The sequence below is a fragment of the Nerophis lumbriciformis genome, linkage group LG03, assembly GCF_033978685.3.
Source record: "Nerophis lumbriciformis linkage group LG03, RoL_Nlum_v2.1, whole genome shotgun sequence".
Lineage (NCBI taxonomy): Eukaryota > Metazoa > Chordata > Actinopteri > Syngnathiformes > Syngnathidae > Nerophis > Nerophis lumbriciformis.
The window spans coordinates 695,001-709,254 of NC_084550.2; the positions used below are offsets into that span (position 1 = coordinate 695,001).

Here is a 14,254-nt window from a genome sequence, read left to right on the forward strand (position 1 = left end):
AAGTAGAGTTCTTGACTAATGTATCAGACAGTAAATGTGCACAAGTCCTGCTCCAAAACTCAAGTCCACCACTTGTGTTCAATTCAAATGTGAAATGGTGGTTTGAAAGAAGCCATCTTTGTCAAACAAGGAGGAAGTTAGTGTGCTTGTCCCAAAGATTGTCTCCTTCCACAGAAAGTAGGCCAACAGGAAAAGATCTCTGTTTATATGGATATCATTATCATCAAGCACTTCCTCTTCAGGGCAAAGTACCCTCAATTCTACTATGAATCGCTACTTTTTTTCCTACGCTTTGAACCCTGCGTCTTACAAACCGGTGCGGCTAATTTAGGGATGTTTCTTCACTGATGGCCATCATGCAAATAGTTTTCATAAAACACAAGCAGAGACACTGAATCCTTGTGTTATTGTTTGTGCTATGGCGCCACCTTTTGGACAAGTTCCCTCACTGCGAATGCTGCACTGTCCTTCCATTCAAGTCCTTTTATCCGGAAGTAGAAGTGCATGTCTGTCTTCTAGCCGTCCATAGCGTTTAAACTCGTATGGATTCTTCATTCATCACTCCAAGCAACATTTTTAAGTTTTACAATATAACTAAAACAATGATGTGATTTCTGTCAAAGTGTTTTCACACATATTTTTAAGTGCTATTGTATTGCAATGAAGCTAGCGTCGTTAATATTAGCTAATATATTAACATGTTTACGAGGGTCTGTGTTGGTATTATGAACTTACAATGGCATTCTTTTTGCATTGTTAAAGAAATTCCTCAGTAAATTCACCAAAACGTCACTGTGGAGTTATTGTGTTTTTTTAGCTGATTGGAGAGTTAGCTTCCACAGCTAATGGGTCCATGACCATGACTTCTGTTTTGTTTGATCAGCCGATTTACTGCCGTGTACGGACACGTTTGGAAACAATTAAGTAATAAATAGTTAATTATTGTTTTTATATTTATTTATTTTTTGCTTTAATTCAGTCATTGGTGGAGCTAAGGATAATATTTGAATATTGTTTTTAATATTGTTGTGCAGCACTTTGGAAACATTTTTTGTTGTTTAAATGTGCTATATAAATAAAGTGGATTGGATTGGAAACAATTAAGGTATGTAAATAAACATTTACATAATATTTCTGTGCAAGGAACTCATTTCACGACGTATATATCTGCAGCTTATATGGAAAATATTGTTTTCTTCTCAAATTTAGCGAGCGCTGCTCTATAGTCCCGAAAATATGTTAAGCTTCAAAATAAAAGCCTGGCAGTATATTGACCTTGGTTCTATTGCAGCAACTAACAAAATGCACATATTTCATTTCTATTCTTAGCAAGCAGAAGAAAGGTTAGTGCGCGTATGAAAGCTTTATTTTAGTCCAAAAATACAAGGGAATTACTGCAGCAGCTCTGTTAGATAAGGGTATAAAATATTTGAAAAGAAAACAAATCAATGATAAAAATATTCTAAATCGCAGCAAACAACATTTGTTATTAGCAGCATTCTCCTTACATCTCAAGTCAATAGACGGCTGCTTAGGTAATGTGGACGTCAACATGAACAAAAGCCATTAAACGGAGTGCCTTCAACGGGCCTTGTAAGTCCTGTTGCCAGCAGATAAACATCATCTCCCAGCCGCAGTGGGACTTACTTCTTTATCTCGTCCTCCACAGCGGTCACGCCATCTTTATGCGGCTGCAGAAGCTTGTGTGTGGCGCTGCCAAAGTCGCACAGCACGTAACTGCCCTGGTCGTTCAGGAGGATGTTCTCCACCTGTCAGGTGCACAGCAGCACCATCCAGTCAGACAATAACAACTTTGGATGGATTTAACCATACAGGATGTTCATTGTGCTTTCACTCACAACTACTCCCATTAACTTATTTAGCACAACTCTTCAATCTAGTTAGTAACACTGCTTAGTGTTTTTACTATTTAGTATTTTTACTATTTAGTAACACTGCTTAGTGTTTTTACTATTTAGTATTTTTACTATTTAGTATTTTTACTATTTAGTAACACTGTTTAGTGTTTTTACTATTTAGTATTTTTACTATTTAGTAACACTGTTTAATCTTTTTACTATTTAGTAACACTGCTTAGTGTTTTTACTATTTAGTATTTTTACTATTTAGCATTTTTACTATTTAGTATTTTTACTATTTAGTAACACTGCTTAGTGTTTTTACTATTTAGTATTTTTACTATTTAGTAACACTGTTTAATCTTTTTACTATTTAGTAACACTGCTTAGTGTTTTTACTATTTAGTATTTTTACTATTTAGTAACTGTTTAATCTTTTTACTATTTAGTAACACTGCTTAGTGTTTTTACTATTTAGTATTTTTACTATTTAGTAACACTGTTTAATCTTTTTACTATTTAGTAACACTGCTTAGTGTTTTTACTATTTAGTATTTTTACTATTTAGTATTTTTACTATTTAGTAACACTGTTTAGTGTTTTTACTATTTAGTATTTTTACTATTTAGTAACACTGTTTAATATTTTTACTATTTAGTAACACTGCTTAGTGTTTTTACTATTTAGTATTTTTACTATTTAGTAACACAGTTTAATCTTTTTACTATTTAGTATTTTTACTATTTAGTAACACTGTTTAATCTTTTTACTATTTAGTAACACTGTTTAGTGTTTTTACTATTTAGTATGTTTACTATTTAGTAACACTGTTTAGTGTTTTTACTATTTAGTATTTTTACTATTTAGTAACACTGTTTAGTCTTTTTACTATTTTGTATTTTTACTATTTAGTAACACTGTTTAGTCTTTTTACTATTTAGTATTTTTACTATTTAGTAACACTGTTTAGTGTTTTTACTATTTTGTATTTTTACTATTTAGTAACACTGCTTAGTGTTTTTACTATTTAGTATTTTTACTATTTAGTAACACTGCTTAGTGTTTTTACTATTTTGTATTTTTACTATTTGGTAACACTGTTTAGTGTTTTTACTATTTAGTATTTTTACTATTTAGTAACACTGCTTAGTGTTTTTACTATTTAGTATTTTTACTATTTAGTAACACTGTTTAGTCTTTTTACTATTTAGTATTTTTACTATTTAGTAACACTGCTTAGTGTTTTTACTATTTAGTATTTTTACTATTTAGTAACACTGCTTAGTGTTTTTACTATTTAGTATTTTTACTATTTAGTAACACTGTTTAGTGTTTTTACTATTTAGTATTTTTACTATTTAGTAACACTGTTTAGTATTTTTACTATTTAGTATTTTAACTATTTAGTAACACTGCTTGGTGTTTTTACTATTTAGTATTTTTACTATTTAGTAACACTGTTTAGTCTTTTTACTATTTAGTATTTTTACTATTTAGTAACACTGTTTAGTATTTTTACTATTTAGTATTTTTACTATTTAGTAACACTGCTTGGTGTTTTTACTATTTAGTATTTTTACTATTTAGTAACACTGTTTAGTCTTTTTACTATTTAGTATTTTTACTATTTAGTAACACTGCTTAGTGTTTTTACTATTTAGTATTTTTACTATTTAGTAACACTGTTTAATCTTTTTACTATTTAGTAACACTGCTTAGTGTTTTTACTATTTAGTATTTTTACTATTTAGTAACACTGCTTAGTGTTTTTACTATTTAGTATTTTTACTATTTCGTAACACTGTTTAGTGTTTTTACTATTTAGTATTTTTACTATTTAGTAACACTGTTTAATCTTTTTACTATTTAGTAACACTGCTTAGTGTTTTTACTATTTAGTATTTTTACTATTTAGTAACACTGCTTAGTGTTTTTACTATTTAGTATTTGTACTATTTAGTAACACTGCTTAGTGTTTTTACTATTTAGTATTTGTACTATTTAGTAACACTGCTTAGTGTTTTTACTATTTAGTATTTGTACTATTTAGTAACACTGCTTAGTGTTTTTACTATTTAGTATTTTTACTATTTAGTAACACTGTTGAATCTTTTTACTATTTAGTAACACCGCTTAGTGTTTTTACTATTTAGTATTTTTACTATTTAGTAACACTGTTTAGTCTTTTTACTATTTAGTATTTTTACTATTTAGTAACACTGCTTAGTGTTTTTACTATTTAGTATTTTTACTATTTAGTAACACTGTTTAGTGTTTTTACTATTTAGTATTTTTACTATTTAGTAACACTGTTTAGTCTTTTTACTATTTAGTATTTTTACTATTTAGTAACACTGTTTAGTGTTTTTACTATTTTGTATTTTTACTATTTAGTAACACTGTTTAGTCTTTTTTACTATTTAGTATTTTTACTATTTAGTAACACTGTTTAGTGTTTTTACTATTTTGTATTTTTACTATTTAGTAACACTGTTTAGTGTTTTTACTATTTTGTATTTTTACTATTTAGTAACACTGTTTAGTGTTTTTACTATTTTGTATTTTTACTATTTAGTAACACTGTTTAGTGTTTTTACTATTTTGTATTTTTACTATTTAGTAACACTGTTTAGTGTTTTTACTATTTAGTAACACTGTTTAGTGTTTTTACTATTTAGTAACACTGTTTAGTGTTTTTACTATTTAGTATTTTTACTGTTTAGTGTTTTTACTATTTTGTATGTTTACTATTTAGTAACACTGTTTAGTGTTTTTACTATTTAGTATTTTTACTATTTAGTAACACTGTTTAGTGTTTTTACTATTTTGTATTTTTACTATTTAGTAACAATGTTCAGTGTTTTTACTATTTTGTATTTTTACTATTTAGTAACATTGTTTAGTGTTTTTACTATTTAGTATTTTTACTATTTAGTAACACTGTTTAGTCTTTTTACTATTTAGTAACACTGTTTAGTGTTTTTACTATTTAGTATGTTTACTATTTAGTAACACTGTTTAGTCTTTTTACTATTTTGTATTTTTACTATTTAGTAACACTGTTCAGTGTTTTTACTATTTTGTATTTTTACTATTTAGTAACATTGTTTAGTGTTTTTACTATTTAGTATTTTTACTATTTAGTAACACTGTTTAGTGTTTTTACTATTTTGTATTTTTACTATTTAGTAACACTGTTTAGTGTTTTTACTATTTTGTATTTTTACTATTTAGTAACACTGCTTAGTCTTTTTACTATTTAGTATTTTTACTATTTAGTAACACTGTTTAGTGTTTTTACTATTTAGTAACACTGTTTAGTGTTTTTACTATTTTGTATTTTTACTATTTAGTAACACTGTTTAATCTTTTTACTATTTAGTAACACCGCTTAGTGTTTTTACTATTTAGTATTTTTACTATTTAGTAACACTGCTTAGTGTTTTTATTATTTAGTATTTTTACTATTTAGTAACACTGTTTAATCTTTTTACTATTTAGTAACACTGCTTAGTGTTTTTACTATTTAGTATTTTTACTATTTAGTAACACTGCTTAGTGTTTTTACTGTTTAGTATTTTTACTATTTCGTAACACTGTTTAGTGTTTTTACTATTTAGTATTTTTACTATTTAGTAACACTGCTTAGTGTTTTTACTATTTAGTATTTTTACTATTTAGTAACACTGTTTAGTCTTTTTACTATTTAGTATTTTTACTATTTAGTAACACTGCTTAGTGTTTTTACTATTTAGTATTTTTACTATTTAGTAACACTGTTTAGTCTTTTTACTATTTAGTATTTTTACTATTTAGTAACACTGCTTAGTGTTTTTACTATTTAGTATTTTTACTATTTAGTAACACTGCTTAGTGTTTTTACTATTTAGTATTTTTACTATTTAGTAACACTGCTTAGTGTTTTTACTATTTAGTATTTTTACTATTTAGTAACACTGCTTAGTGTTTTTACTATTTAGTATTTTTACTATTTAGTAACACTGCTTAGTGTTTTTACTATTTAGTATTTTTACTATTTAGTAGGGGTGTGGGAAAAAATCGATTCGAATTCGAATCGCGATTCTCATGTTGTGTGATTCAGAATCGGTTCTCATCTACTATTTAGTATTTTTACTATTTAGTAACACTGTTTAGTCTTTTTACTATTTAGTATTTTTACTATTTAGTAACACTGTTTAGTGTTTTTACTATTTAGTATTTTTACTATTTAGTAACACTGCTTAGTCTTTTTACTATTTAGTATTTTAACTATTTAGTAACACTGTTTAGTGTTTTTACTATTTTGTATTTTTACTATTTAGTAACACTGTTTAGTGCTTTTACTATTTTGTATTTTTACTATTTAGTAACAATGTTCAGTGTTTTTACTATTTTGTATTTTTACTATTTAGTAAGACTGTTTAGTGTTTTTACTATTTTGTATTTTTACTATTTAGTAACACTGTTTAGTCTTTTTACTATTTAGTATTTTTACTATATAGTAAGACTGTTTAGTGTTTTTACTATTTTGTATTTTTACTATTTAGTAACACTGCTTAGTGTTTTTACTATTTAGTATTTTTACTATTTAGTAACACTGTTTAATCTTTTTACTATTTAGTAACACTGCTTAGTGTTTTTACTATTTTACTATTTAGTATTTTTACTATTTAGTAACACTGTTTAGTGTTTTTACTATTTAGTATTTTTACTATTTAGTAACACTGTTTAATCTTTTTACTATTTAGTAACACTGCTTAGTGTTTTTACTATTTAGTATTTTTACTATTTAGTAACACTGTTTAATCTTTTTACTATTTAGTAACACTGCTTAGTGTTTTTACTATTTAGTATTTTTACTATTTAGTAACACTGTTTAATGTTTTTACTATTTAGTAACACTGCTTAGTGTTTTTACTATTTAGTATTTTTACTATTTAGTATTTTTACTATTTAGTAACACTGTTTAGTGTTTTTACTATTTAGTATTTTTACTATTTAGTAACACTGTTTAATCTTTTTACTATTTAGTAACACCGCTTAGTGTTTTTACTATTTAGTATTTTTACTATTTAGTAACACTGCTTAGTGTTTTTACTATTTAGTATTTTTACTATTTAGTAACACTGCTTAGTGTTTTTACTATTTAGTATTTTTACTATTTAGTAACACTGTTTAATCTTTTTACTATTTAGTAACACTGTTTAATCTTTTTACTATTTAGTAACACTGCTTAGTGTTTTTACTATTTAGTATTTTTACTATTTAGTAACACTGCTTAGTGTTTTTACTATTTAGTATTTTTACTATTTCGTAACACTGTTTAGTGTTTTTACTATTTAGTATTTTTACTATTTAGTAACACTGTTTAGTCTTTTTACTATTTAGTATTTTTACTATTTAGTAACACTGTTTAGTGTTTTTACTATTTTGTATTTTTACTATTTAGTAACACTGTTTAGTGTTTTTACTATTTTGTATTTTTACTATTTAGTAACACTGCTTAGTCTTGTTACTATTTAGTATTTTTACTATTTAGTAACACTGTTTAGTGTTTTTACTATTTTGTATTTTTACTATTTAGTAACACTGTTTAGTGTTTTTACTATTTAGTATTTTTACTATTTAGTAACACTGTTTAGTGTTTTTACTATTTTGTATTTTTACTATTTAGTAACACTGTTTAGTGTTTTTACTATTTTGTATTTTTACTATTTAGTAACACTGCTTAGTCTTTTTACTATTTAGTATTTTTACTATTTAGTAACACTGCTTAGTGTTTTTACTATTTTGTATTTTTACTATTTAGTAACACTGTTTAGTCTTTTTACTATTTAGTAACACTGTTTAGTGTTTTTACTATTTTGTATTTTTACTATTTAGTAACACTGCTTACTGTTTTTACTATTTTGTATTTTTACTATTTAGTAACACTGCTTAGTGTTTTTACTATTTAGTATTTTTACTATTTAGTAACACTGTTTAGTCTTTTTACTATTTAGTATTTTTACTATTTAGTAACACTGTTTAGTGTTTTTACTATTTTGTATTTTTACTATTTAGTAACACTGTTTAGTGTTTTTACTATTTTGTATTTTTACTATTTAGTAACACTGCTTAGTCTTGTTACTATTTAGTATTTTTACTATTTAGTAACACTGTTTAGTGTTTTTACTATTTTGTATTTTTACTATTTAGTAACACTGTTTAGTGTTTTTACTATTTAGTATTTTTACTATTTAGTAACACTGTTTAGTGTTTTTACTATTTTGTATTTTTACTATTTAGTAACACTGTTTAGTGTTTTTACTATTTTGTATTTTTACTATTTAGTAACACTGCTTAGTCTTTTTACTATTTAGTATTTTTACTATTTAGTAACACTGCTTAGTGTTTTTACTATTTTGTATTTTTACTATTTAGTAACACTGTTTAGTCTTTTTACTATTTAGTAACACTGTTTAGTGTTTTTACTATTTTGTATTTTTACTATTTAGTAACACTGCTTACTGTTTTTACTATTTTGTATTTTTACTATTTAGTAACACTGCTTAGTGTTTTTACTATTTAGTATTTTTACTATTTAGTAACACTGTTTAGTCTTTTTACTATTTAGTATTTTTACTATTTAGTAACACTGTTTAGTGTTTTTACTATTTAGTAACACTGTTCAATCTAATTAGGTTAAGGGTTAGTACGATTAGTAGTCTTATTGTTGTGATGCGTCTGTGAAATGCAGTATGCTTAAAATGATCAGAATACGTAAATATTACATGTTATTATGAATGTTACTACATGACATATATACTTACATCATGTATATATTACATGTTATTATGAATGTTACTACATGACATATATACTTACATCATGTATATATTACATGTTATTATGAATGTTACTACATGACATATACTTACATCATGTATATATTACATGTTATTATAAATGATACATTACATATGTACTTACAGTGTGTATATAAAACCTAATGGAGGTTTTTGGATGTTTTTAGAGCACTTTATAAGCGGAATCGATCAACTCCCAGGGACTTCAATGTTAGCTGACTCTTTCTAATGTTTATTTTAGATTTAGAATGCATAAAAAAATTAAAACATGTGTTCTTGTCTTGGATAGGGAATGTAAATGTTAGGTAAAATTCCCCCCAAAAGTGCAGGTGAGGGTAAGCCAAAGGGGTTACGGATGTGTGGCCACATTTTGGACAAAGGTCCAATGTTGTGGATGAAAAAAGGCTGCAGACGATGGCGCTAACCATGACCTGATGGTCACTTCCCTCCGTGGCGCATGACTGAGCCGCCACGCTCTTTTGTGTCCCTGCACTGTTACATAAGCCACGGGGGCTCAACAGAGGCCCCGCACCCTTTTTCAGGTCCTCGGTCAGAAGCCCGCTGAGAAGCCCACAAAGACCTTGGAGCATGTGCAGAGTGGTCTGGCTGCTAAACATGAAGTCACACTTAGACAAGTGGAAGATGGGAGGTGCACAGGAAGGGAAGGAAATAAGAAGACAAGCTGACCAAGCACATTTATATCTCGCACTTCACGGGCCAATCCGCAAGTTCCCCCCTCTTGGTTTCAATTCCCTCTGAGACGAGTCCTCCTTACCTTGAGGTCTCGGTGGATGATGGGGGTCTTGCACTGGTGCAGCCGCGCCACCGCCTCGCACGTGTCACAGAAGACTTGCAAGACTTCGGCCTCGCTGAAGCCAACGTTCAGCCGCTGGTTCATCTGCTTCACCACCTGGCCCGCTGACACACACCATGTGGCCGACAATCAACAAACCAAGATACTCACAATTTAAATACTTGAATAATGATTAGGGGTGCATGAGAAAACAGAAATACTGGCTCTTTGTTTGACCACAAGGTCATTGATTGTGTGAATGCCCAATTTTTATCAAAACGTTCTGCTCTACTGGGAATCGTGACATCCCCCCAAAAATACAAAAATAAAATATCCCGCATTACCCAGAATTCCGGGACATTTTGCCCATTGAAAATGAAAAGGCCAATTGTCAAACATGCACATTTCCCACATTTCTCTCACGGTTTGAAGCGCTCCAACATCCACATACTGCACTCACTTTAAACAATCAAACTACCATTTTCCAATTTCAAAAGAATTCCAGGAATTCCTCAAATTCCCGGTTTTACAAAGCACCATTTTCACCTCTTCCTGGAAAGTTTTCACAGGCCACATTTTTCAACCCTTTTGATCATTCCACCTTCAAAACATTCCTTTCAGTTGGGACAACAAATTCTCCCATTTTTTTCCGTAAAAAAATCCCGGTTTTACCGAAATTTCCAGGAATTCACAAATGCCCATTCTCAATTCAAACTGTTACTACGTCAACATTTTTGAAGCGTTTACAGAAATTCCAACACCAACTCATTCATATCATCAAGGAGGAGTGTGCTATTATTAATATTTTTTAATAAATCCTGGTTTTCCCCAATTTCCAGGAAAATTCCCATTCAAATGAATGGAGTTATTTATAGTCTACAATGCCCAAAAATCTCAATGTTTTGCATTTTTTAAACCCAATTCCGACCTTTCAACCATCCACCCACACTACTCTTTCTGGAATGCAAAACATGTTTTCCTTTTCCCAAAATTCCCGTTTTTCCCGAAATGTTCTCCCCACTGACAAAGAATGGGCAATATTCAATCTACTGCATATCCCACATTTCTCATCCGCTTTGAAGCGTTCCAACATCCACACACTCCACTCACTTTCAACAATCAAACTACCATTTTCCAAATTCTAAAAAATTCCAGGAATTTCCTGTTTTATAAATAACTATTTTCACATCTCCCTGGAAAGTTTTCACAGGCCACATCTTTCAACCCTTTTGACCATTCCACCTTCAAAACATCCCTTTTAGTTGGGACAACAAATTCTATTTTTTTCCGTAAAAATTCCCGGTTTTACCGAAATTCCAGGAATTCAAACTGTTACTACGTCAACATTTTTTAAGCGTTTACAGAAATTCCAACACAAACCCATTCATATCATCTAGGAGTGTGCTATTATCAATATTTTTTTAAATTCCCGGTTTTCCCCGATTTCCAGGAAAACTCCCATTCAAATCAGAGTTATTTATAGTCTACAATGCCCAAAATTCTCAAAATGTGTCACATTTTTTAAACCCGATTCCGACCTTTCAACCATCCACCCACACTACTCTTCCTCGAATGCAAAACATGTTTTCCCTTTCCCAAAATTCCCGTTTTTCCCAGAATGTTCTCCCCATGGACAAAGAATGGGCAATATTCAATCTACTGCGTATCCCACATTTCTCATCCGCTTTGAAGCGTTCCAACATCCACACACTCCACTCACTTTAAACAATCAAACTACCACTTTCCAAATTCTAAAAAATTCCAGGAATTTCCTGTTTTACAAATAACTATTTTCACATCTCCCTGGAAAGTTTTCACAGGCCACATCTTTCAACCCTTTTGACCATTCCACCTTCAAAACATCCCTTTTAGTTGGGACAACAAATTCTATTTTTTTTCCGTAAAAATTCCCGGTTTTACCGAAATTCCAGGAATTCTAACTGTTACTACGTCAACATTTTTGAAGCGTTTACAGAAATTCCAACACAAACCCATTCATATCATCTAGGAGTGTGCTATTATCAATTTTTTTTTTTTAAATCCTGGTTTTCCCCAATTTCCAGGAAAATTCCCATTCAAATGAATGGAGTTATTTATAGTCTACAATGCCCAAAAATCTCAAAATGTGTCACATTTTTTAAACCCGATTCCGACCTTTCAACCATCCACCCACACTACTCTTCCTCGAATGCAAAACATGTTTTCCCTTTCCCAAAATTCCCGTTTTTCCCGAAATGTTCTCCCCATGGACAAAGAATGGGCAATATTCAATCTACTGCATATCCCACATTTCTCATCCGCTTTGAAGCGTTCCAACATCCACACACTCCACTCACCCTGGACATTCAAGCCAGCATGTTTCCTGCTTTCGAAAATTACCAGGAATTTCCCCCCCATTAAAAATAAATGGGCAATATATGTGTATATATGTGTAGATGTGACAAAAAAATATTGTAGAAAGTATACCTTTACAGTACTCCATGAGGATGAGGACCTCCCACACACTGTCCGCCACTGTGTTGACGGCAGAGTCCAGGTAGCCCACGATGTTCTTATGGCCTGACAGCTCCTTCTGCAGGACATGGCGGGAACACAGGTCAAAAGTGGCAAAGGAATGGCTAAATCAGGCAATGGCCTTCCTAAAGTCCTGACTTAAAGGTGTGGACAATGCTGAAGAAACAAGTCCATGTCAGAAAAGCAACACATTTAGCTGAACTGCAGCAATTTTGTGGTCAAGTGGTCAAACAGAAGCTTGTGGATGGCTACCAAAATCTGCCTTATTGCAGGTAAACTTGCCAAGGGACATGTAAGCAAATATTAACATTGCTGTATGTATACTTTTCACCCTCACATTTTCAGTAGAGCCATAATAAATTCAAAAAAGAATGTTTTTTGTGACCAACAAGTATGTGCTCCAATCACTCTATCACAAACAAATAAGAGATGTAGAAATGATTGGAAACTCAAGACAGCCATGACATTACCGTATTTTTCGGAGTATAAGTCGCACCGGCCGAAAATGCATAATAAAGAAGGAAAAAAACATATATAAGTCACATTTTTTGGGGGAAATTTATTTGATAAAATCCAACAGCAAGAATAGACATTTGAAAGGCAATTTAAAATAAATGAAGAATAGTGAACAACAGGCTGAATAAGTGTACGTTATATGAGGCATAAATAACCAACTGGTATGTTAACGTAACATATTATGGTAAGAGTCATTCAAATAACTATAACATATAGATCAGGGGTGCTCACACTTTTTCTGCAGGCGAGCTACTTTTCAATTGATCAAGTCGTGGGGATCTACCTCATTCATATGTATCATTTATATTTACTTATTTATGAAATATATGTGTTTGTTAATAAGTTAAATGTGTTTAATGATAATGCAATCATGTTTAACACATAGTTAATACATTAAAGGTGTTTAATGATAATACAAGAATGTTTACCGTATTTTCCGCACTATAAGGCGCACCTAAAAACCACAAATTTTCTCAAAAGCTGACAGTGCGCCTTATAACCCGGTGCGCTTTATATATGGATAAATATTAAGATTCATTTTCATAAAGTTTCGGTCTCGCAACTTCGGTAAACAGCCGCCATCTTTTTTCCCGGTAGAACAGGAAGCGCTTCTTCTTCTACGCAAGCAACCGCCAAGGTAAGCACCCGCCCCCATAGAACAGGAAGCGCTTCTTCTTCTACTGTAAGCAACCACCCGCCTGCGTAGAAGAAGAAAAAGGGCGCGGATATTATCATTTCCTTTGTGTGTTTACATCTGTAAAGACCACAAAATGGCTCCTACAAAGCGACAGGGATCTGGTTCATGAAAAGACGCAATCTCTCCATCTGCACACGGATTACTATTTCACAGCAACTGATATTCCTGTGAACCGCACTGTGGATACAACGGGAGCACGTACGGTGAATATTCGCACCACAGGGAATGAGAAGTCATCCTTCACTGTGGTTCTAGCTTGCCATGCTAATGGCCAGAAACTTCCACCCATGGTGATATTCAAAAGGAAGACCTTGCCAAAAGAGACCTTTCCAGCCGGCGTCATCATAAAAGCTAACTCGAAGGGATGGATGAAGAAAAGATGAGCGAGTGGTTAAGGTAAGTTTAAGTTTACGCGAAGAGGCCGGGTGGCTTTTTTCACGCAGCTCTGTCCATGTTGATATACGACTCCATGCGCGCCCACATCACGCTGGTTTTAATATATTATTAAAGTTTGACTGACCTATCTGACTGTTTTTTTGACATTCCTTTAGCGCAGTTAGATGCGGCTTACAACACGGGGCGGCTTATAGGTGGACAAAGTTTTGAAATATGCCGTTCATTGAAGGCGCGGCTTTTAACCCAGGGCGCCTTATGGTGCGGAAAATACGGTAATACATATAGTTAATATTGTTAATAAATTAAAGGTGTTTAATGATAATACAAGTATGTTTAATACATATAGTTAATATTGTTAAGTTAAAGGTATTTAAAGATAATGCAAGCATGTTTAACACATATAGTTAATATTGTTAACAAGTTAAGGTGTTTAAAGATAATACAAGCATGTTTAACACATATAGTTATTATTAATAAGTTAAAGGTGTTTAAAGATAATACAAGCATGTTTAACACATATAGTTAATATTGTTAACAAGTTAAGGTGTTTAAAGATAATACAAGCATGTTTAACACATATAGATTCCTTTCTTTCATGAAGACAAGAATATAAGTTGGTGTATTACCTGAT

The 14,254-nt window shown here is 30.6% G+C and overlaps 1 protein-coding gene across 1 annotated transcript in view; it reads right to left on the reverse strand.

Annotated features, from left to right (window-relative positions):
• The window catches only part of bmp2k (BMP2 inducible kinase), a 107,549-nt gene that overhangs the window by 50,938 nt on the left and 42,357 nt on the right, over window positions 1-14,254 (reverse strand). Inside the window, exons 3-5 of the mRNA XM_061931662.2 lie at window positions 11,967-12,072; window positions 9,483-9,625; window positions 1,648-1,769 (exon numbers count right to left, since the gene is read on the reverse strand). Coding sequence (XP_061787646.2) covers window positions 1,648-1,769; window positions 9,483-9,625; window positions 11,967-12,072 — 371 coding nt within the window. The remainder of the gene's footprint in view (window positions 1-1,647; window positions 1,770-9,482; window positions 9,626-11,966; window positions 12,073-14,254) is intronic.